Source organism: Oncorhynchus kisutch, linkage group LG10 (genome assembly GCF_002021735.2).
Source record: "Oncorhynchus kisutch isolate 150728-3 linkage group LG10, Okis_V2, whole genome shotgun sequence".
NCBI classification, from domain to species: Eukaryota; Metazoa; Chordata; class Actinopteri; order Salmoniformes; family Salmonidae; genus Oncorhynchus; species Oncorhynchus kisutch.
The window spans coordinates 43,769,555-43,795,419 of record NC_034183.2 but is presented as its reverse complement, the minus strand read 5'-3'; the positions used below and the strand labels follow the sequence as shown (position 1 = coordinate 43,795,419).

Genomic DNA, 25,865 nt, shown 5'->3' with positions numbered 1-25,865 from the left:
CTCAGAGAGAGGAGGAATCACACCTGTGCAGACCAACTTTAATGAGGCTCAGTCCTTCTCACATTACTGTAGAGAGGGCTTTTGGTCAACTGAAGGGAAGATGGAGGTGTTTGCTGCATAACACGGTGCCTGACCAGTCACACGCTCCCCACGGTAAGCACGGGGAGTTGGCTCAGGTCTAAACCCCTGACTCCGTCAATCTCCCTGTGTGCCGCCCCCCATTTTTTATTTATTTATTTATGGTTTGTTCGGTGTTCATTCATTAAAAGAGAATGTACGCATACCACGCTGCGCCTTGGTCCAATCCTTACGACAAACGTGACAGAACTACCCACCACCAAAGGACCAAGCAGCGTGGCCAGAAGAGGCAGCCCCCAAAAAACATTTTTGGGGGGCACATGGAACCAGAGTCAGTCGGGGAGAAGAAGGTGAACTTGGAGGGGAGTGAAGGGAATGAAGCAGACAGTTAAGGAGTTGATGGGGAGATTGGAGGAGAGAGTTAGGAGAGAGCTGTTGTGTTGGTGCATGAGGCACGACATTCGCCCTAAGGAGCATGTCCTCAGTTTGATGTCACCTGAGTCAGCTCTCCATACTCGTCCTGAGGTGCGTGCTAGCCGTCTGGTGAAGACTGGGCCAGCCCCACGCTCCAGACCCCCAGTGCTCCCCCACAGCCCGGTTCGACCTGTGCCTGCGCTCTGGAGGTGCCGGGTTAGAGTGGGCATTCAGCCCGGAAGAGTGGTGCCAAGGATATGCACCAGATCTCCAGTGCTCCCCCACAGCCCGGTTCATCCTGTGCCTCCTCCAAGGACCAGATCTCCAGTGCTCCCCCACAGCCCAGTTCATCCTGTGCCGGTCCCCAGTCCGGGGCCAGCAGCGAGGGTCCCCAGTCCAGGGCCGGCAGCGAGGGTCCCCAGTCCGGGGCCTCCAGCGAGGGTCCCCAGTCCGGGGCCTCCAGTGACGGTCCCCAGTCCGGGGCCGGCGACGAAGGTCCCCAGTCCGGGGCCGGCGACGAGGGTCCCCGCACCAGAGGCGCCACCAAAGTGGGGGGAGCCAGAGGCGGAGGGGGGTCTACGTCATGCACCAGAGCCGCTGCCGTAAGGGATGCCCACCCGGACCCTTCCCTTTAGAGTCAGGTGCCAAAGTCCGCACCTTTTGGGGGGGGGGGGGGGGGGGGGTAGGCCAAGGTGTGACTAGGGTGGGCATTCTAGTTTCCTTATTTCTATGTTTTCTGTTTCTATGTTTTGGCCGGGTATGGTTCTCAATCAGGGACAGCTGTATATCATTGTCTCTGATTGGGAATCATACTTAGGCAGCCTTTTTTCCTTTGTATTTTGTGGATAGTTGACTTTGTTAGTGGCACTATAGCCCTAGTAAGCTTCACGGTCGTTTCTTATTTTGTTGGTGACATTTATATAAATAAAGGAAAATGTACGCTCACTACGCTGCACCTTGGTCCTGTCAATTCCACCCCGACGACGGCCGTGACAATGATATGTATTTGATTAAATCAGACAACATTTCTGCACCGGATGGCTACAGATGACGATATGTGGTTGTGGTGGATGTTGATGGCTCGTTCTCAATTATGAATACGGTGCCTTGAGAAAGTATTTACACCCCTTACATTTTTCCACATTTTGTTATGTTACAACCTGAATTTAAAAACACAATACCGCATGTTCTTTTTTTGTGGCAAATAAATTAACTTTTTATCCTGAAAAAAAATATGTTTGGCGCAAATCTAATACAACACATTAGTGAGTAACACTCTCCATATTTTCAAGCATAGTGGTGGCTGCATCATGTTATGGGTATGCTTGAAATCATTAAATATACATTGGAGTTGCTTACCAAGAATACAGTGAAAGTTCCTGGGTGTCTGAGTTACACTTTTGATTTAAATCTACTTGAACTGAAAATGGATGTCTAGCAAATGATCAACAACCAATTTGACAAAAGCTTGAAGAATTTTATAAAGAATAACTGACAAATGTTACACAATCCAAGTGCGGAATGTTCTTCGAGACTTACCCAGAAAGACTCTCAGCTGTAATCACTGCCAAAGGTTCTTCTACAAAGTTTTGACTCAGGGGTGTGAATACTTATGTAAATGAGTTATTTCTGTATTTTATTTTCAATACATTTGCAAAATGTCTGAAAACAACATGTTTTCATGTCATTATGGGGTATTGTGGGGGAAAAAAATCTATATTTGATCAATTTTGAATTCAGGCTGTAACACAATGAAATGTGGAATAAGTCAAGGGTTATGAATACTTTTTGAAGGCATTGTAGGTGAGTCACATCTGAGGCTGTGTACACTGAAGTTCCAAATGGAGTTGTGGGGGGATACCACGTTGTGTTTTGGGCCTACTTTGTGTTGTTGGGGGACAGCTTTCATGAGGTGGACAAGGGCTCCTGCCACACATTCAAATGTGTTTTCCAATGTAGCACATGGGGATGTGTGATACTTACTCCTCAGCCTGAAGTGTCCCCACTTGCGCAAGCGAATCACTAGCTTTTCGCATCGTGCCGACTGGTAAGACACTTCAGGAGGGCGGTCACGTATGCTAGCAAGGCAGAGGTTCCGCATTTGTGCCAGGTATGGGTCGAATCGGGAGGAAGTTCTACTCGCTAAGCAAGCAATATGACATCCTTTACAGGAGTACTGAGTAAGTCGGATCTACAACGCTGGGGCCGCTGTTGAGTAATTTTCAGGGGTGAATGTACTGTATAGCACATGCGGATGTGTGAAACGTACTCCTCAGCCTGAAGTGTCTCCACTTGCACCAACGAATAGCTAGCTTTTCGCATGGTGCTGACTGTTAAGAAGCTTCCGGAGAGCAGTCAATTGTGCTAGCAAGGCAGAGGAAGTGGCACTCGGTAAGCAAGCAGCGTGACGTCCTTTACAAAAGCTGCTGAAACACAGTAACAAAGCTCTTATTCTCGTTGAGGAGTTCATCCATTTGCTGAACCTGCCTTTCGCTGTTCTTCTCCTCATTTGCTGTCCATGCCACCATTTGATCTACCTGCTCATTCTCTCTCAAGAGGCGATCAATCTCCAACTTCACACACTCCTCAAATTGTTTATTCTGTGTCCGCAATTGCTGCCGTGGTGCTGTGTGTGTCAGGTGTCTTCCTTTTCCTCTTTGTCACTGGTGGTACAGGTCCCCACTTGCTGGATAATGTCCCTTGAAGCACAAGCAGGTTCACCTGAAAAACAAATATTCAAGGCTTGAATACATTTGCAGTATTGATTACTGTAACCCAAATAAGTTGAAATGTGACTGAGCTGGCTAGATAAAAGGTTAAAAGGTCTATGTATTGTAAGCAACGTACTTGCATCATCAATGGGAGTACTCACAGGCAAGCCATACATTACATGGCCTCCTGTTATTATTTTACTAACTAGCTACCGGTAACTTACAGTAGTGTGCCATTGTTACAGTGTATAATTGCTACAATGTATCATTGCTTCACATAGTCTACTTATTGTAAGCAATGGACGTGTGCATCACCAGTGGACTAATCATAGGCTAATGTTACTTGGTCTAATGTTGTTAGAATTATTTTGCTAGCTAGCTCACGTTCACCTACAGTGTACTATTGCTATGCATAGCCTACTGTCAACTTACCACTAGGGAAGGAATCGTCAATTTCAGATGATGAAATGTTCAGTGTCTGGTTTGGTTTGCAGCAGTAGGCATAGGACTCATCTATGACAATGTATGCACAGTTCCGATTGGCTTTCTTGTTGGGCGTGAGCCAATGATGGCGTCAATCATGTCACAATATTGACACTTATCTTTTTCATCCGCCAAGCTTCCTGAGTGCATCCCTAACTGGAATGTACTGTGAGTTGCTTAATTTTTTTTAATGTCCAACTATGCTCTGCATTCCTTGAGTAGCCTTTTTCCCCCATATGTTCGCAAATGTACCCATGCACCACCATATCTTTGTGGGCGTTTGCCAGTTCCACCTTGATACTCTAATCTCCCCAGATCTCCAGAAGGTCTTAGTTTCACAGACAGTCCATGTCGCCCCTTTGCCCTTGTTTGAACACATTGTTTTGTATTTTAGTTATTTTAGCGAATTAAGCTACAGTGCCTTGCGAAAGTATTCGGCCCCCTTGAACTTTGCAACCTTTTGCCACATTTCAGGCTTCAAACATAAAGATATAAAACTGTATTTTTTTGTGAAGAATCAACAATAAGTGGGACACAATCATGAAGTGGAACGACATTTATTGGATATTTCAAACTTTTAAAAAAGTTATTCAGCCCCTTTACTTTCAGTGCAGCAAACTCTCTCCAGAAGTTCAGTGAGGATCTCTGAATGATCCAATGTTGACCTAAATGACTAATGATGATAAATACAATCCACCTGTGTGTAATCAAGTCTCCGTATAAATGCACCTGCACTGTGATAGTCTCAGAGGTCCGTTAAAAACGCAGAGAGCATCATGAAGAACAAGGAACACACCAGGCAGGTCCGAGATACTGTTGTGAAGAAGTTTAAAGCCGGATTTGGATACCAAAAGATTTCCCAAGCTTTAAACATCCCAAGGAGCACTGTGCAAGCAATAATATTGAAATGGAAGGAGTATCAGACCACTGCAAATCTACCAAGACCTGGCCGTCCCTCTAAACTTTCAGCTCATACAAGGAGAAGACTGATCAGAGATGCAGCCAAGAGGCCCATGATCACTCTGGATGAACTGCAGAGATCTACAGCTGAGGTGGGAGACTCTGTCCATAGGACAACAATCAGTCGTATATTGCACAAATCTGGCCTTTATGGAAGAGTGGCAAGAAGAAAGCCATTTCTTAAAGATATCCATAAAAAGTGTCGTTTAAAGTTTGCCACAAGCCACCTGGGAGACACACCAAACATGTGGAAGAAGGTGCTCTGGTCAGATGAAACCGAAATTGAACTTTTTGGCAACAATGCAAAACGTTATGTTTGGCGTAAAAGCAACACAGCTCATCACCCTGAACACACCATCCCCACTGTCAAACATGGTGGTGGCAGCATCATGGTTTGGGCCTGCTTTTCTTCAGCAGGGTCAGGGAAGATGGTTAAAATTGATGGGAAGATGGATGGAGCCAAATACAGGACCATTCTGGAAGAAAACCTGATGGAGTCTGCAAAAGACCTGAGACTGGGAGGGGAGATTTGTCTTCCAACAAGACCATGATCCAAAACATAAAGCAAAATCTACAATGGAATGGTTCAAAAATAAACATATCCAGGTGTTAGAATGGCCAAGTCAAAGTCCAGACCTGAAACCAATCGAGAATCTGTGGAAAGAACTGAAAACTGCTGTTCACAAATGCTCTCCATCCAACCTCACTGAGATCGAGCTGTTTTGCAAGGAGGAATGGGAAAAAATGTCAGTCTCTCGATGTGCAAAACTGATAGAGACATACCCCAAGCGACTTACAGCTGTAATCACAGCAAAAGGTGGCGCTACAAAGTATTAACTTAAGGGGGCTGAATAATTTTGTACGCCCAATTTTTCAGTTTTTGATTTGTTAAAAAAGTTTGAAATATCCAATAAATGTCGTTCCACTTCATGATTGTGTCCCACTTGTTGTTGATTCTTCACAAAAAAATACAATTTTATATCTTTATGTTTGAAGCCTGAAATGTGGCAAAAGGTCGCAAAGTTCAAGGGGGCCGAATACTTTCGCAAGGCACTGTAGTTAACACATAGTTGCAACACAATCAATATTCGTTATTTCCTTTTGGTCATTAAACTTTTGTTAGCCAGTTAAAATTAAGTAGATTATTTTTAACTATGAAATGTATTCTGGGCAGTTTCACATACACTACATGACCAAAGATATGTAGACACCTATTCGTTGAACATCTCATTCCAAAATCATACGCATTAATATGGTGTTGGTCCCCCCTTCGCTGCACTGACAGCCTCCACTCTTCTGGGAAGGTTTCCACTAGAAGCCTGCGGGGACTTGCTTCTATACAGCCACAAGAGCATTAGTGAGGTCGGGCACTGATGTTGGTTGATTAGGTCTGGCTCGCAGTCAGCATTCCAATTCATCCCAAAGGTGTTTGATGGGGTTGAGGTCAGGGCTCTGTGCAGGCCAGTCAAATTCTTCCACACCAAACTTGATAAACATTTCTGTATGGACCTCACTTTGTTCACGGGGGAATTGTCATGCTGAAACAGGTAAGGGCCTTCCCCAAACTGTTGCCACAAAGTTAGAAGCACAGAATCGTCTACAATTTCATTGTATGCTGTAGTGTTAAAATTGTCCTTCACTGGAACTAAGGGGCCTAGCCCAAACAAAGAACAGCCTCAGGCCATTATTCCTCCTCCACCAAACTTTACAGTTGGCACTAGGCATTTGGGCATGTTGTGATCTCCTGGCATCTCCCAACCCCAGATTCATCCGTCAACTGGCAGATGGTGAAGCGTGATTCATCACTCCAGAGAACACGTTTCCACTGCTTTAGAGTCCAATGGCAGTGATTTGTACACCACTCCAGCTGACGCTTGGCATTGCGCATGGTGATCTTAGGCTTGTGTGCCGCTGCTCGCCATGGAAACCCATTTCATGAAGCTCACGACGAACAGTTGTTGTGCTGATGTTGCTTCCAAAGGCAGTTTGCAACTCAGTAGTGAGTGTTGTAACCGAGGACAAACTATCTTTACATGCTACGCGCTTCAGCAATCGGTGGTCCCATTCTGTGAGTTTGTGTTGTCTACCACTTCATGGCTGTCCGTTGTTGCTCCTAGACATTTCCACTTCACAATAACAGCATTTAGAGTTGACTGGGGCAGCTCTAGGAGGGCAGAAATTTGACAAACTGACTTGTTGGAAAGGTGGCATCCTATGACGGTGCCACGTTGAAAGTCACTGAGCTCTTCAGTAAGGCCATTCTACTGCCAATGTTTGTCTAAGGAAATTGCATGGCTGTGTGCTCGATTTTATTCACTTGCCAGCAACTGGTGTGGCTGAAATACCGAATCCACTAATTTGAAGGGATGTCCACATACTTTTGTATATATAGTGTATCTCTGTATGATCCGGATCCTGGAGCGATTGGTACCCTGAGCTGCACTATAAAGCATATGTGAAACGTCAACGAATACTGGCCAAAACTAATCTTCGCCCCTGCCCGGGCTGTGATCATGCTGTTTAATCTGCTTCTTGGTATCCCACACCTGTTAGTTTGATGGATTATCTTGCCGACGGGAAATGCTCACTAACAATGATAGTAATAAAGTTGTACACAACATTTGAGAGAAATAGGGTTTTTGTGCATTTGGAACATTTCTGGGATCTTTTATTTCAGCACATGAAACATGGTACCAACACTTTACATGTTGCGTTTATATTTTTGTTCTGTATAAATTGAGGGATTATAGAATTCTAGAATTTTTGCTGGGCAAGAGAGTTTGGAAATCGGGCGAAAATGTTTTAGGTCACACGGGTCACCACCTTTGAAGGGGGAGTATATGGGCCAGATCCTGGGGATGGTACCTGAAATAATTGTTAGCTTAAAAATATGTCAAAGATTCAGCTAACATCAATATTTGTTTTGAAGCTGTTTTTCAGGCATTCTCTGTCTATTGACAAGTGCAGGATGAGTATATTGAAACTGAGTTGCACAGGTGCTCCACATGTTGACATGGTTTGACAAAGTAAATAAATTAGGTCTCGATTTACCTTTATGCTTTTAGAAACTAGAGAACGTTTGGCTTTGCGAAAGAGAATGACATTTATTACAATGTTTGCATGGAAAACGTATGAAGACCAATAAATACGTTTCAAGGCATTAAATGACAGCCTAGGAACAGTGGGTTAACGGCCTTGTTCAGAAGCAGAACGACAGATTTGTACCTTGTCAGCTCGGGGATTCGATCTAGTAACCACTCAGTTACTGGCCCAATGCTCTAACCACTAGGCTACCTGCTACCCCATATCCGTGAAGACATAAATCAATCATAATGTAGGTAATCCTCCCAGATAGGACAGGCTGTGCGCTTTATTATGCCATTTCACAGCTGAGGAGATGAGCTTTTATGGTACCCTTCCCCAGATCTGTGCCTCAACACAATCCTTTCTCGGCACCTTATGGCCAATTCCTTTTACCTCATGGCTGGATTTAGGCTCTGACATGCACTGTCAACTGTGGGACCTTTATATAGACAGATGTTTATCTTTCCAAATCATGTCCAATCAATTGAATCTACCACAGGTCGACTTCAAGTTGCAATGGAAACAGGATGCACGTGAGCTCAACTTCGAGTCTCATAGCAAAGGGACTGAATAGTTATGTACAGTTGAAGTCGGAAGTTTACATACACTTAGGTTGGAGTCATTAAAACTCGTTTTTCAACCACTCCACACATTTCTTGTTAACAAACTATAGTTTTGGCAAGTCGGTTAAGACCTCTACTTTGTGCATGACACAAGTAATTTTTCCAACAATTGTTTACAAAAATATTATGTCACTTATCATTCACTGTATCACAATTCCAGTGGGTCAGAAGTTTACATACACTAAATTGACTATGCCTTTAAACAGCTTGGAAAATTCCACAAAATGATGTCATGACTTTAGAAGCTTCTGATAGGCTAATTGACATCATTTGAGTCAATTGGAGGTTTACCTGTGGATGTATTTCAAGGCCAACCTTCAAACTCAGTGCCTCTTTTGCTTGACATCATGGGAAAAACAAAAGAAATCAGCCAATAACTTTGAAAAATAATTTGTAGACCTCCAGTAGTCTGGTTCATCCTTGGGAGCAATTTCCAAATGCCTGAAGGTACCACGTTCATCTGTACAAACAATGGTACGCAAGTATAAACACAGTGGGACCACAAAGCCGTCATACCGCTCAGGAAGGAGACGCGTTCTGTTTCCTAGAGATGAACGTACTTTGGTGCGAAAAGTGCAAATCAATCCCAGAACAACAGCAGATGACCTTGTGAAGATGCTGGAAGAAACAGGTTAAAAAGTACCTATATCCACAGTAAAATGAGTCCTATATCGACATAACCTGAAAAGCCGCTCAGCAAGGAAGAAGCCACTGCTCCATAACTGCCATAAAAAAAGCCAGACTACAGTTTGCAACTGCACATGGTGACAAAGATCATACTTTTTGGAGAAATGTCCTCTGGTCTGATGAAACAAAAATAGAACTGTTTGGCCATAATGACCATCGTTATGTTTGGAGGTTAAAGGAGGAGCTTGCAAGCTGAAGAACACCATCCCAAAAGTGAAGCACGGGGGTGCTTTGCTGCAGGAGGGACTGGTGTACTTCACAAAATAGATGGCGTCATGAGGGAGGAAAATTCTGTGGATATATTGAAGCAACATCTCAAGACATCAGTTAGGAAGTTAAAGCTTGGTCGCAAATGGGTCTTCCAAATGGACAATGACCTCAAGCATACTTCCAAAGTTGTGGCAAAATGGCTTAAGGACAACAAAGTCAAGGTATTGGAGTGGCCATCACAAACCCCTGACCTCAATCCTATAGAACATTTGTGGGCAGAACTGAAAAAGCGTGTGCGAGCAAGAAGGCCTACAAACCTGACTCAGTTACACCAGCTCTGTCAGGAGGAATGGGCCAAAATTCACCCAACTTATTGTGGGAAGCTTGTGGAAGGCTACACGAAACGTTTGACCCAAGTTAAACAATTTAAAGGCAATGTTACCAAATACTAATTGAGTGTACGTAAACTTCTGACCCACTGGGAATGTGATGAAAGAAAGAAAAGCTGAAATAGATCATTCTCTTTACTATAATTCTGACATTTCACATTCTTAAAATAAAGTGGTGATCCTAACTGACCTAAAGACAGGGAATTTTTGCAAGGGTTAAATGTCAGGAATTGTGAAAAACGGAGTTTAAATGTATTTGGCTAAGGTGTACTCTATGTAAACTTTCGACTTCAACTGTAAATAAGGTATTTCTAAAAACCTGTTTTCGCTTTGTCATTATGGGCTATTGTGTGTAGATTAATGATGTCATCCAAAATGTGGAAAAAGTGAATACTTTCCGAATGCACATCTCACCTACTCTTACCTATTTATGAATATCCTTTTCTGACTAAAATAGGATACCCTCAAGATTGCTCTGATGTCCAAAAGATTTCAAATATACATTTCATGATATGAAACTTTTAAGTTTCATATATTTGAAAATATCTATATTGGTCAGTCCAAAATTCCTTTTTAATTCTGTAATGGAAATAAATGTATTTCATATTACCAAGTCATTGATGGTTTCTATGCCTTACGCCAGTTTTCCATGTGGACCATCAGTTAATTTTGAAACTTTATCCAAGCATTGTTCTATAGGGTTGTGTTTTTAGGGAGTGATATTAGTTATTGTAGTATACTTTTCATTTTCTTCCATTTTATAGCGTTCTTAATTATGAAATTGTCAATGTTCTTTGCGTTATCTTTTCAAAATCGCCACGTGAAAAGATTTTAGGGATGAGCTTGCGCATCTTCAATATGTACACATTGTTCCTCTTTAGTGCATTTACCTATCAATTGCAAGTCAAAGCCCTGGGTGGCGAGTTGATACAATTCCAATTCTGAGAGGTTAATACCACCCTTAGACTTAGCAAGATGTAAAACATTCCTTTTATTATATTAGTTGTATTTCCCTTATTTAGTATTTCATGACAGAGTACAGTGGGGCAAAAAAGTATTTAGTCAGCCACCAATTGTGCAAGTTCTCCCACTTAAAAAGATGAGAGGCCGGTAATTTTCAACATAGGTACACTTCAACTATGACAGACAAAATGAGAAAAAAAATCCAGAAAATCACATTGTAGGATTTTTAATGAATTTATTTGCAAATTATGGTGGAAAATAAGTATTTGGTCACCTACAAACAAGCAAGATTTCTGGCTCTCACAGACCTGTAACTTCTTCTTTAAGAGTCTCCTCTGTCCTCCACTCGTTACCTGTATTAATGGCACCTGTTTGAACTTGTTATCAGTATAAAAGACACCTGTCCACAACCTCAAACAGTCACACTCCAAACTCCACTATGGCCAAGACCAAAGAGCTGTCAAAGGACACCAGAAACAAAATTGTAGACGACCTGCACCAGGCTGGGAAGACTGAATCTGCAATAGGTAAGCAGCTTGGTTTGAAGAAATCAACTGTGGGAGCAATTATTAGGAAATGGAAGAAATACAAGACCACTGATAATCTCCCTCGATCTGGGGCTCCACGCAAGATCTCACCCCGTGGGGTTAACATGATCACAAGAACGGTGAGCAAAAATCCCAGAACCACATGGGGGACCTCGTAAATGACCTGCAGAGAGCTGGGACCAAAGTAACAAAGCCTGCCATCAGTAACACACTACGCCGCCAGGGACTCAAATCCTGCAGTGCCAGACGTGTCCCCCTGCTTAAGCCAGTACATGTCCAGGCCCGTCTGAAGTTTGCTAGAGAGCATTTGGATGATCCAGAAGAAGATTGGGAGAATGTCATATGGTCAGATGAAACCAAAATATAACTTTTTGGTAAAAACTCAACTCGTCGTGTTTGGAGGACAAAGAATGCTGAGTTGCATCCAAAGTACACCATACCTACTGTGAAGCATGGGGTGGAAACATCATGCTTTGGGGCTGTTTTTCTGCAAAGGAACCAGGACGACTGATCCGTGTAAAGGAAAGAATGAATGTCGCCATGTATCGTGAGATTTTGAGTGAAAACCTCCTTCCATCAGCAAGGGCATTGAAGATGAAACGTGGCTGGGTCTTTCAGCATGACAATGATCCCAAACACACCGCCCGGGCAACGAAGGAGTGGCTTCGTAAGAAGCATTTCAAGGTCCTGGGGAGTGGCCTAGCCAGTCTCCAGATCTCAAACAATCTTTGAAGGGAGTTGAAAGTCCGTGTTGCCCAGCAACAGCCCCAAAACATCACTGCTCTAGAGGAGATCTGCATGGAGGAATGACAAAATACCAGCAACAGTGTGTGTAAACCTTGTGAAGACTTACAGAAAACGTTTGACCTCTGTCATTGCCAACAAAGGGTATATAACAAAGTATTGAGATCAACTTTTGTTATTGACCAAAAACTTATTTTCCACCATAATTTGCAAATAAATTCATTAAAAATGTGATTTTCTGGATTTTCTGTCATAGTTGAAGTGTACCTATGATGAAAATTACAGGCCTTTCTCATCTTTTTAAGTGGGAGAACTTGCACAATTGGTGGTTGACTAACTACTTTTTTTGCCCCACTGTATACTTTTTTAAAGGATGTCTTCGGTGGGGTAATTGGTATTACCATTCTGAAGCGGTTTATTCTACCTACCTGTAAGATTTATGGGAAGATTAAATGGAACAAATAAATCTGTTTTCATATTGTTGAGTAATGGGATAAAGTTATCTTTATATATTTGTTTATCACTTATTTAGCGCCCTAAGTACAGTGCCTTGCGAAAGTATTCGGCCCCCTTGAACTTTGCGACCTTTTGCCACATTTCAGGCTTCAAACATAAAGATATAAAACTGTATTTTTTTGTGAAGAATCAACAACAAGTGGGACACAATCATGAAGTGGAACGACATTTATTGGATATTTCAAAAACTGATTTGTTAATACTTAAGTTAATACTTTGTAGCGTCACCTTTTGCTGCGATTACAGCTGTAAGTCGCTTGGGGTATGTCTCTATCAGTTTTGCACATCGAGAGACTGAAATTTTTACCCATTCCTCCTTGCAAAACAGCTCGAGCTCAGTGAGGTTGGATGGAGAGCATTTGTGAACAGCAGTTTTCAGTTCTTTCCACAGATTCTCGATTGGATTCAGGTCTGGACTTTGACTTGGCCATTCTAACACCTGGATTTATTTTTGAACCATTCAATTGTAGATTTTGCTTTATGTTTTGGATCATTGTCTTGTTGGAAGACAAATCTCTGTCCCAGTCTCAGGTCTTTTGCAGACTCCATCAGGTTTTCTTCCAGAATGGTCCTGTATTTGGCTCCATCCATCTTCCCATCAATTTTAACCCTCTTCCCTGTCCCTGCTGAAGAAAAGCAGGCCCAAACCATGATGCTGCCACCACCATGTTTGACAGTGGGGATGGTGTGTTCAGGGTGATAGCTGTGTTGCTTTTACGCCAAACATAACGTTTTGCATTGTTGCCAAAAAGTTCAATTTTGGTTTCATCTGACCAGAGCACCTTCTTCCACATGTTTGGTGTGTCTCCCAGGTGGCTTGTGGCAAACTTTAAATGACACTTTTTATGGATATCTTTAAGAAATGGCTTTCTTCTTGCCACTCTTCCATAAAGGCCAGATTTGTGCAATATACGACTGATTGTTGTCCTATGGACAGAGTCTCCCACCTCAGCTGTAGATCTCTGCAGTTCATCCAGAGTGATCATGGGCCTCTTGGCTGCATCTCTGATCAGTCTTCTCCTTGTATGAGCTGAAAGTTTAGAGGGACGGCCAGGTCTTGGTAGATTTGCAGTGGTCTCATACTCCTTCCATTTCAATATTATAGCTTGCACAGTGCTCCTTGGGATGTTTAAAGCTTGGGAAATCTTTTTGTATCCAAATCCGGCTTTAAACTTATTCACAACAGTATCTCGGACCTGCCTGGTGTGTTCCTTGTTCTTCATGATGCTCTCTGCGCATTTAACGGACCTCTGAGACTATCACAGTGCAGGTGCATTTATACGGAGACTTGATTACACACAGGTGGATTGTATTTATCATCATTAGTCATTTAGGTCAACATTGGATCATTTAGAGATACTCACTGAACTTCTGGAGAGAGTTTGCTGCACTGAAAGTAAAGGGGCTGAATAATTTTGCACGCCCAATTTTTCAGTTTTTGATTTGTTAAAAAAGTTTGAAATATCCAATAAATGTCGTTCCACTTCATGATTGTGTCCCACTTGTTGTTGATTCTTCACAAAAAAATACAGTTTTATATCTTTATGTTTGAAGCCTGAAATGTGGCAAAAGGTCGCAAAGTTCAAGGGGGCCGAATACTTTCGCAAGGCTGTCACGCCTTGGTCTTAGTATTTTGTGTTTTCTTTAATTATTTGTTCAGGCCAGGGTGTGACATGGGTTATTGTGTTGTCGTATTGTTTTTTTTTGTAGGCATTGGGATTGTGGTTGATTAGGGGTGTGTCTAGCATAGGCTTGGCTGCCTGAGGCAGTTCTCAATCAGAGTCAGGTGATTCTCGTGGTTACAGAATCACCCACCACAATCGGACCGAGCAGCGTGTTAACAGGCAGCAGCGAAAGGAGGACGTTATGGACAGCAGAGGATTAGAGTATACGACGTGGGAAGAAATAGACAGGTGGGCGGCCGACCCAGAGAGAGTGCCTGAGCCAGCCTGGGATTCGCTAGAGCAGTGCGAAGAAGGCTATAGGCGTATGGAGTTAGAGAAACAGACACGGCGGCGCAGAGAGAAACCCGAAAAGCAGCCCCCAAAAAATTATTGGGGGGGGGCTTACAGGGAGTATGGCTATGCCAGGTAGGAGACCTGCGCAAACTCCCTGTGCTTACCGGTGGGCTAGAGAGATTGGGCAGGCACCATGTTATGCTATGGAGCGCACGGTGTTTCCAGTGCGGGTGCATAGCCCGGTGCGGTACATACCAGCCCTTCGTATTGGCCGGGCTAGAGTGGGCATCGAGCCAGGTAAGCTTGGGCAGGCTCGGTGCTCAAGAGCTCCAGTGCGCCTGCACGGTCCGGTCTATCCAGAGCCACCTCCACACACCAGTCCTCCGGTAGCAGCTCCCCGCACCAGGCTTCCTGTGCGTGTCCTCGCTCCAGTATCACCAGTGCCAGCACCACGCATCAGGCCTACAGTGCGCCTCGCCTCTCCTGCGCTGTCGGAGTCTCCCGCCTCTCCAGCGCTGTTGGAGCCTTTCTCCTCTCCTGCGCTGTCGGAGTCTCCCGCCTGTTCAGCGCTATCAGAGCCTTCCTTCCCTCCTGCGCTGTCGGAGTCTCCCGTCTGTTCAGCGCTATCAGAGCCTTTCTCCTCTACAGCGCTGCCGGAGCCTCCTGCCTGTTCGGAGCAGCCTGAGCTGTCAGTCCGCAAGGAGCTGCCAGTCAGCAGGGAGCTGTCAGTCTGCAAGGAGCTGCCAGTCTGCAAGGAGCTGCCAGTCTGCAGGGTGCTGTCAGTCTGCAAGGAGCTGTCAGTCTGCAAGGAGCTGTCAGTCTGCAAGGAGCTGCCAGTCTGCAGGGTGCTGTCAGCCTGCATGGAGCAGTCAGAGCTGTCAGTCTGCATGAAGCAGCCGGAGATGCCAGTCTGCAGGGAGCTGTCAGTCTGCAAGGAGCTGTCAGCCTGCATGGAGCAGTCAGAGCTGTCAGTCTGCAAGGAGCTGCCAGTCTGCAGGGAGCTGTCAGTCTGCAAGGAGCTGTCAGTCTGCAAGGAGCTGCCAGTCTGCAGGGTGCTGTCAGCCTGCATGGAGCAGTCAGAGCTGTCAGTCTGCATGAAGCAGCCAGAGCTGCCAGTCTGCAAAGAGCTGCCAGCCTGCATGGAGCAGTCAGAGCTGTCAGTCTGCATAGAGCAGCTAGATCCGCTAGTCAACCAGAATCTTCCAGATCTGCTAGTCAACCAGAATCTTCCAGATCTGCTAGTCAACCAGAATCTTCCAGATCTGCTAGTCAACCAGAATCGTCCAGATCTGCTAGTCAACCAGAATCGTCCAGATCTGCTAGTCAACCAGAATCGTCCAGATCTGCTAGTCAACCAGAATCTTCCAGATCTGCTAGTCAACCTGAATCTTCCAGATCCGCCAGCCAGCCAGGATCTACCGGAGCCTACTACCTACCTGAGCTTCATCTCAGTACTGGGCTTCCTCTCAGTACTGGGCTTCCTCTCAGTACTGGGCTTCCCCTCAGTTCCGGGCTGCCCCTCAGTTCCGGGCTGCCCCTCAGTCCCGAGCTGCCCCTCAGTCCCGAGCTGCCCCTCAGTCCCGAGCTGCCCCTCAGTCCCGAGCTGCCCCTCAGTCCCGAGCTGTCCCTCAGTCCCGAGATGCCCCTCAGTCACGAGCTGCTCCTCAGTTCTGTGGGGTTCTGGGTGAGGACTATTATGCCATGGTCGGCGGCGAGGGTGGATTATCCCCGGACGCGAAGGGGAGGAACTATGACATTTATGGAGTGGGGTCCACGTCCCGGAGCCGCCACCATGGACAGACGCCCACCCGGACCCTCCCTATGGTTTTGAGGTGCGTCCGGGAGTCCGCGCCTTGGGGGGGGGGGGGTTTCTGTCACGCCTTGGTCTTAGTATTTTGTGTTTGATATTTTTTGTGTTCCACTTGAAGGATTGCTGTAGATCATGAGCTATTCTTTTTATTTTTCCGATTGCCATTATTTCATGTTTTTTGTTCACGTTCATTGTATATCCTGAGATTTTAGAGTATTTTGAAAATATTTTTAACAAGTGGGGCACTGAGTTTTCAATATTGGTCAGGTATATCAGGAGATCATCTGCAAATAATATTAGTTTATATTCATGCTTACCAATACTGGCACCTGTTACATTTGGTCAAATTCTTTCTGCAAGCGGTTCAATTGCCAGTGAAAACTGGAGGGAGAGAGGACAACCCTGTCTTGTGCCACTTTCTAAAGCAATTTCATCAGATAATGTATTATTTGTGTATATTTTTGATTAAGGAACATTTATATAATATGTTTTATTACATTTGTTATTCCAGGTGGAAAGTTGAAAGCTTCCAAATTTGGAATAGAAAAGGCCATTCAAGATGGTCGAAGCCTTTTCGGCATTAATAGACATTATTGATAAAATATATATCTTGTTTTTTAAGCCTTACTTTTGTAATATAATACATATCCTAAAGTTAAGGCTATAAACTAATGTAACATTCAACCTGAAAATGGAGTAACACATCCATAGCCACATTTTGAGGTTACTGTAACAATACATTTCTTCTTACGCAATCATGTAAAGCATGCCTGTTCAAGATAGAACCCATAGGTCATCACAGGTCAGTGGTGATCTTCACAATTGCTGTAATAATCTGCACAAAGTCTTTAACAGTAGTACTACTGGTAATGCATCTCAACTGCAATCCAGCATCATTTGGTTGTGCTATTAGATGAAGCAGTGATATCACACCAATCTGCTGTATACATAAACACAATATAGATCATTGTATTCCCATTTGAACTTTGCTGTGCTTTTAAATGGTTGAAAGCACAGTGACAGACATTTGGGTGCCAATTTAACCAACAATCTGACATTGTTTTTCCCTTGGAATTTGGTTGTGGTTTTACTAGTAGATGGTTGAAAGCATCATGATAATACATTGGACATTTTACTAACTTTTGTATTTTTGAGTGGGTGACTATAGGTTGTAATATCATTGATCAACGTCTCAACCAAATAGTACCCAATTATCTACGTTGAAATGACAGCGTGACCAGTGGGATTGGAAAGTAAATCGTTTAGTATTTTGACTGATATCAGATGGGGGGTGGCGCTTCTGCGTCGGGTAGTGGTTCTATAAAAAAAAACAATTTGCTCTCTGGCTGTTTGCAGAGGTCAGAGAAAGTGAAAGGTGTATTTATTGAAATGCTCTCTTGGAGGGCAAGGAGGAAAATAACGATATTTTATGTGTCTGTGTGTGGTGGCTGGCTGTAGCCTACGTGTCATCTCCTCTTTTCTCTTAAGCCTCGATACTTAAGAATCAACCGAGCGCTATCCATCTGCTGGCATTCTGCTGCAAACCAGGATGAGCCACCAGCACAACAACCATCACTTCACGTTAATTTAACCTCTGTATCTCTGACCCACCGGTCTGTCGCGGTCCATGCTTTGCCTGCCTGAGATGCGATTTCATTCTCCCTTTTCCCGGAGAGTATCGACCGTTACACCCCACTGAAAGAGCATGTCTGAGACCGGGGCGACGGGAGCAGCAGCTGCAGCTGCCCGTATCAGCTCCTCGGACAGCAGAGACGGCACCGAGGGCTTTTGGCACAAACACCGATCGCAACGCGAGGGAGAAAAGACAGATCGAAGTGCTGCCTCCTCGCAGCAAACGTCCTCCGGTGTACTGGGTGAGCCCGTATTTCAAAGGGTCAGTTTGGCTTGTGGGCGGAAATGTAATGTAGTTAGAATTGCAGCGACGGGACGGGTAGATGCGACGGGAAACGAGACGAGCAATATAGGACCGGCGCCGCACCGTCCTTTCGTCTTTTCAGGCACATGGCCACCATAGAAACAGCCCACATCTTATATTGTTTGTAGAAGGGTGTATTTGTCCTTACATTTACAGTATCATCGTCGCTGTCTCTAGGCTAGCCTGCTAACACTCACTCCACATGTGTGTGTTGTAGGTTTGACATGTGGGAGGTTTAGCCTGTAATATCCTGCAACAACCTGGAATTACCATCCACTGCAAAAACTGGTTGAATCAACGTTATTAACACGTGAAATCAACCCCAAAAATATGAACGTGGGGACATTGAATCAATGTGGAAAACTGATTGGATTTGTAAAAAGTCATCAACATAATGGCATTTATTTTTTTCACCCAACTTTTAACCTAAATCCATCCAATGGCATGGTGAGATGTTTTGTTGATTTCACCTTGATTCCACTTAGGTGACAACTCAACCAAAAGTAAATTAAAAACTAGACGTTGAACTGATTTATGTGCCCAATGGGCAGCATTTTATGGATTAGGGCTGCTGTATTCTGAGTTTTCAAATGGTCTGGTTTTAACCGTTTACCAACCAAAACGCATTTCCCATAATGACAGTTGAATATTTTGTTATTTAAATGAAGTATTTTGTGAAGATTGGACATTGTGCCCCCTTCTATCAACCTACTGGGCACACCACATAATTTCAATGTGGATAATTGGGTAATATTTGGTTGATGTTGATCAATGAGATTACAATATTTATTTACCCATGCAAAAATAATTTGTTGAATTTCCAATGTGTTATCACTATGCTTTGCAACCATCTAAAAGCATCAACAAATTCCAATGGAAAAACAATATCTGATTTTTGGTTTAGTTAGTGTAACGATCCTCTTCCTGTAAATGACTGGACCAAAGCGCAGTGTGGCACGTGTTCATGATATTTTATTAACTCAGAACAAAGAGGAAAACAAACAGTTCTGTAAGGAAACTAAACCATACAGAAAACAACGACCCACAAAACCCATGTGGGCAAAAGCTACCTAAGTATGGTTCCCAATCAGAGACAACGATAGACAGCTGTCCCTGATTGAGAACCTTACCCGACCAAAACAAAGAAATACAAACACATTGAAAAAAGAACATTGAATGCCCACTCAAATCACACCCTGACCAAACCAAAATAGAGACATAAAAAGCTCTAAGGTCAGGGCGTGACAGTAAGTCACCCAAATGTCCATCACTGTGCTTTCAATTAAATAGGATTAAATAGGAATACAAACACACTGATAACACTTTAAATAGGAATACAATGTCAGATATTTTATTTATACAACCTTTGATTGTGTTCAGTGTGTTAATAGCAGAACCAAGTGGCCTGGATTGCAGTTGAAAATACATAAAAATACAAGTACAAGTCATCAATGCCGTTCAAGATTTTGCGCAGATCATGTAACCTCAATGTGGCCATTTTAATGTGGAATGTTAGCCTTAACTTTAGTATTAAAAAAGTAATATTGAATTGTGTTTGGTTGACAACGCAACCAAATAACATTTAAAGGTGATGTATCTACTGATTGTTGATTGTTCCATCTGAGCCACTGTCTTAATCCCATTCTTACATTTTTATTTGTGGTTGAGTTGGAGACATGAATCCAACATATAGTTTATTAACTTGTCTAAATTAATAGGCTATTTATTGTATTTCAAAATTATATTGAATTGTGTTTGGTTGTCAACGCAATCATGGAACTATCCAACTATCCTATGACATCCGAACACAATTCAATATCAGTATACATCATTACATTTGAAATCAACCAGAGCTTGAAACCCTAGGCCTATTTTATTGTCTATTTTTAGTTAAATTCTGGGTTGAATTGAAACAGATGTTGATAATTTTGCAAACGCTATATAGGCCCATTGTCTTACATCAGATGGCATCACTCCAACGCGATGTACTTCCCTCATCCAATCTGTCTTGTAGGATGTGGGACTCATCCTAAAATGTTAGGATTCCCGATCATCCGCTATTCAATAAAAAAAACAACTTAGTTCCACATTTTTGATATCACTGCACTCTATGACTCTATGAAATATGCAGAATAGTTAGCTAAATTATTATTATTATTATTATTACACAGCAGGGTTTCAAACTGTAGAACCCAGTTACTACATTTGAATATACAATTTGATTTTATCTAACAAAATGATGCTACATTTTATCTTTGGACCCTCATGATGACAAATCAGCTAGATTACTGAATGTAAGGACATTATTTACCTTCAGAGGTGAATACCGATCGCATAGAGGTTAAGAGTGACTGTTGTCAGAAATCCGTCCGTAGATCAGCGTGTTTCTCTGCGATCGTTGGGATCAGCTGAGTGCAGCACAAGCTGAGCTGACGGGAGGCTATCACTGCAGAACAGGCAGCGCTAGCAGCTTCTTCAAAATGAGAAAAAAAGTCCAGAAAACCACATTGTAGGATTTATATTGAATTTATTTGCAAATTATGGTGGAAAATAGGAATACAAAAAAATAAAGAAAATCGTGCCATCTGGTTTGCTTAATACAAGGAATTTGATGTATAGCACTTTTACTTTTTTTTTTTTTACTTTTTTACTTTTGCATTCGGAAAATGTTCAGACCCCTTCCCTTTTTCCAGATTTTTGAATTCTAGAATTGATGAAATTATTTATTTTCCTCATCAATCTACACACAATACCCCATAATGACCAAGCGAAAACAGGTTTTTAGAAATACAATATAAAAACAGAAATAACTTATTTACTTAAGTATTCACACCCTTTGCTATGAGACTCGAAATTGAGCTCACTTGCATCCTGTTTCCATTGATCATACTTGATGTTTTTACAACTTGATCGGAGTCCACCTGTGGTAAATTCAATTGATTGAACACGATTTGGAAAGGCACACACCTGCCTATATAAGGTCCCACAGTTGACAGTGCATGTCAGAGCAAAAATCAAGCTCGAAGGAATTGTCCGTAGAGCTCCGAGACAGGACTATGGGGAAGGGTAACAAAATATTTCTGCATTGGCCTCCATCATTCTTAAATGGAAGAAGTTTGGAAGCACCAACTCTTCCTAGAGCTGGCCGCCCGGCCATTTAAATCCACTTCAATCAGTGTAGATGAAGAGTGGGAGACAAGTTAAACAAAGATTGTTAAGCCTTGAGACATTTGAGACAGAGACATGGGTTGTGTATGTGTGCCATTCATAGGGTAAATGGGCAAGACAACATGTAAGTTCTTTGAACAGGTCATGGCAGTACGCACAACAGTTTCCCGTGTGTATCAAGAATGGTCCACCACTCAAAGGACATCCAGCCAACTTGACACAACTCTGGGAATCATTGGAGTCAACATGGAACAGCATCCCTATGGAATGCCTGACACCTTGTAGAGTCCATTCCCCGACGAATTGAGTGTTCTGAGGGCAAAAGATGGTGCCAGTCAATATTAGGAAGGTGTTCCTAATGTTTTGTACACTTCGTGTAGTATATATTATGGGCTGTATTTCCCAGTTGGTTCATGGGGGAGAAGAGCTGGGGAGTCAGTGCAGACTTTCATCATGATTAACATATCACATAACTGCTTTCACACGTGTCAGTGTCTGTCAGCGCCACGCCGCCACACAGCATGTTGAGTCCTGATGCCTTATTCCCCCTCAGCCCTGCTCTCTGTTTTAGCCGGGCGGGGAGGATTGGATGTTTCTTCTCCATGTTTTAAGCAAGTCTTCCTAATCCTTTTTCAGTTAGCCTAAAGTAGCTATGATCCATTAAGACACCGTCCTTTGTGACCTCACCCTCTCAGTCCCCTCCCTCGTCCTCCACATTAATTACATGTCCATCATATAACATAGTCATCTTAGGATGAGTCCCAAATGGTACCCTGTTCCCTATGTGGTCCACTACTTTTGACCAGGGGAATAGGCTGCCATTTTGGGCGTCTCCGTAGTTTCAGAAAGTATTGACCACTCCAGTGCAGAGTGGTGCTGCTGATAAGATACAGATGGTTACAGTAGTGAAATCAGGGCATGGGTTTTATGGTGGATATTCATTCAACCAGAACATCAGTGTTTTTGTTGTTTGGAAGGGACATCCATTATTGAAAAGTCAAAGGCAAGCAAAAGTGTATGTGGAGTTTCCCTAACCTGATGTAATGGTTGTGAAGAGGGTTACTCCTCTAAACATGTACTTGAACTGTGCTTATAACAAGTATATTTTGTAATTCCCATTGGTTTTACTGTATTTCTCTCTATAAGTGAAGCACTGATCTAAGCGATACAAGTCCCCAAATTAAGACTAAACTTGAACACTCTTGGAGAACAAACTCTGAGCATGAGAGTGTGGAGCACGGGAGTTTGTATATTGAGAAACTCCCCTCCTGTCTAAAACGATCAGATCATGAGAAGGGTTTCCACTCTGCCGACTCAAACAACCTCAGAAAGTGGCACTCGGTCTATTCTGTGATCTTGATGAGATAGGATGGGGGGGGTCAAATTTAATCTGTGTAAACTTATTTAACAGAGTCTCTTTCTTTAGAACTCAGCATTAATAAAGGCGATTCTCCTTGTGCAATAAGGCACAAGTAAAATGTTGTAAAAGGAATAGGTCGGTATTTTGTCAATCGTGGATACCCTTTTTATGTCTCTGTGTCCAGTATAAAGGAAGCTAGAGGTAGTTTCACAAGTCAGTGCTAACTCGTGTTATCTCAATGAATGGAAGTGTACTAGTCTCATTGTACTAACTGTAGTTTGCAACTTCCTTCAAACTGCATGCAGATACAAAACAATGGTATCCACAAGTTTATCTGACTCTGGTGAAGCCAAAATCCCGAATTATCCCTCTAAGCAGGGATATGCACACTGTCTCAGCACACATCATCCACACACCCTTGGCACTGACAGGGATTCCACTTTCTCTGTTTCTCTCTTTTTACCCCTCAGCAAGGAGTCCTCCGCTCTGCTTTAAGCAGATTTAGACAGGTCCAATGTCACACAAGTTGGTTTAAATACACTCCTAGAAAGAAAGGTGCTATCTAGAACCCAAAAGGGTTCTTTGGCTGTCCCCTTAGAGAGAAATAGCAATAGCTTCTTTTTGTAGGCACCAACTCCGCCATGGTTCGTTGGACAAAGCCTATGAGGAAAATGTTTTTGTAGGTTTAATCTTCATCTGCTTACGTCCCTTTTTGTGAATATTATATAATAATAAAAAACAAATGACATACAGGCTTCATAAGTCATAGTCATGTTAACTGACTGCTATTATCTCATAGAACCCTCTGTGAAAAGGGTTTGGTTCCATTTGGAACTAAAAACGGTTTCTGCCTGGAATCAAAAATGTCTCCTATTGGGGACAGCCGAAGAACACTTTTTTTCTAATAGTGCACACCAACCTTCTGTGACAGCACTGAAAGGCAAGACAATTTATGCAAAAGCATCAAACTCACCACCACATTTGTAGAAGCAAGAACCTACACTTTTTACTGTAGACATTGCAGTAGACATTCTATTAAATTCTATCTGATCCTATTTTATTCTAACGTCACAATATGGTGTAGAGTATTCGATTTGGCTACTGGGGAGCAAGAAGACCCCCAGCTTCTCAGAAAACCATTGACAACTATATGCTGTTTTCAAGGGATTGTTAAATAAATGTTATAGCTAACTATTTGGTTTTAATATCACCGCTTGAAGAGCATGGTCAGAACTACACCATCATCAGAGTTATATATCAAGTAACTGCATGCTTTTCATGATCAGTAAACACCAATTGATCATGTCATTTAAGATACGTGAGGGTGACCTATCCATTTACACCGGTAAATCCTCGTCCTGGTAAAGTTGCCAGTCGGACTTCTGTCATCACCACTGTAGATGGCAAGCAAATCAAACTATATTTGGAAATAGCTGGCCATCTAGTTTATACCCTGAAAGTTAGCTTCTTAACCAGCCATATTGACGTGATCTGTTATTAGCTAGCTAGCTAATTTGACATCGTCCATCGATCAATGTAGCATATCATGTCTTGTCAGCAGCAATCATAATTAAACACTCTTAAAAACAATGTTGAAAAGGGGATAATGTTAGCTAACTTCGCTAGGTAGCCCTACGTTGGTTGGAGAAAAAAGTACATTAGGTATAATTACCACTGTTTTAAGCCAACTGTGCAAAGTTTCTACCAGTAGCTTGCAAAGAAAACATCAGCTAACAGTACATCGGCAAATGCGCCTTTCTACTGCCAATATTGAGAGATATCGTGAGGCTACCCCACTGAGCTGTAATAAGAATGTTCTACCCTCTCATATCTGAATGGTGGCCAATATTGAGAGATATCTTAAGGCTACTCACACATATCTGAAATGACATGATCAATTGATGGTTTACTGATCACGAAAAGCATGCAGTTACAGTGGGGCAAAAAAGTATTTAGTCAGCCACCAATTGTGCAAGTTCTCCCACTTAAAAAGATGAGAGGCCTGTAATTTTCATCAAATACCATAATTTGCTAATAAATTCATTAAATCCTACAAAATTTTGTCTGTCATAGTTGAAGTGTACCTATTATGAAAATTACAGGCCTCTCTCATCTTTTAAGTGGGAGAACTTGCACAATTGGTGGCTGACTAAATACTTTTTTCCCCCACTGTACTTGCTGTATAACTCTGATAGAGCTACATTTGGAATAATCTGACATTTTGTAGTTCTGACTATGCTCTTCAAGAGGTGATATTACAACCCCATAGTTCATATTTATTTAACAATCCCTTGAAACCGATGTGCAGTTGCCAGTTGAGGGTCTCCTAGCCCCCCAGCAGGCAAATCCCACACTCTGCGCCTTATTGTGACGTTTTATTGATAACTACCTATTAACAGACTTCTCCTCTCATAGCACCATAGACTACTGCTTTATAGGAGAAGCACAGGGATGTTTTTGATATTTTAACAGCCAGTCCATTGCACAACCTGGTTACAATGTCTTATGAGAAGTGATCCAATGTTGTCAGGGTAAAAAGAGCCTACAAACTAGCCTGCATATAGTGTGTATAGCTTATACTTGGGCTAAATCCATGATGAAGTAGCTATAGATATTATGAGGTATACTTAGGTTAACATTTAGGTCTACATTAAAGGGCACTTCATTGAATATAACAGGCTTATATTGGTTCACATTTTCTACTTACAAGTATCAAAGGGAAGCAAAGGGCATTCATTTCATGTAACGACCCAAAGATCGGGTAGATTAAAGATAGCAGTTGCTGTGCAGTCTACGGGACATATTTAGGGATGATGAGAGTATTTGTGAGCAACCTGGTGGGGCCCTCCAGTCCGTTCTCTGTCTCAAGTTGCTGTCTTGTGTTTCTATCGTTCTTCCAGAGATGAAAAATGCAAGAGTGGAACTGGTCATACATTTATCTTGTCTGTCTGAGGGTGAAATCTAGTCAGCCTGCCTCTTACTCAAGAGCCTGTGGTTATGGTTTTGACTGGCTTGTGGATGCATGTGGACTCTGTTCCTAAAAGTTAGGTCTATTCTAGACATGAGAAATGTTTGCATTTCATCTATAAACATCCACCTTGCCAATACAGAGAGGCTTTTGAATGTCTTTCTTGAGCATGTCACCCTGTGATCGCTGCCTGCAGAGTCAATACTGCTGTTCTTTGGTGTGTGTAAATAGATATTGCAATTCTCATGGAAACTG

At 42.7% G+C, this 25,865-nt stretch overlaps 1 protein-coding gene across 3 annotated transcripts in view; it reads left to right on the top strand.

Annotated features, from left to right (window-relative positions):
• The first annotated feature begins 17,472 nt into the window (after positions 1-17,472).
• Positions 17,473-25,865, top strand: part of LOC109898171 (anoctamin-8) — a 53,365-nt gene continuing 44,972 nt past the window's right edge. For 2 of the 3 annotated variants that reach the window (XM_020493016.2, XM_031833732.1), the window contains exon 1: positions 17,473-18,052. In XM_020493016.2, the coding sequence (XP_020348605.1) occupies positions 17,884-18,052 (169 nt within the window). In that variant the 5' untranslated portion in view covers positions 17,473-17,883. Of the gene's footprint in view, positions 18,073-25,865 lie in introns of all 3 variants that reach the window. The other variant, XM_031833733.1, reaches the window with a different exon arrangement.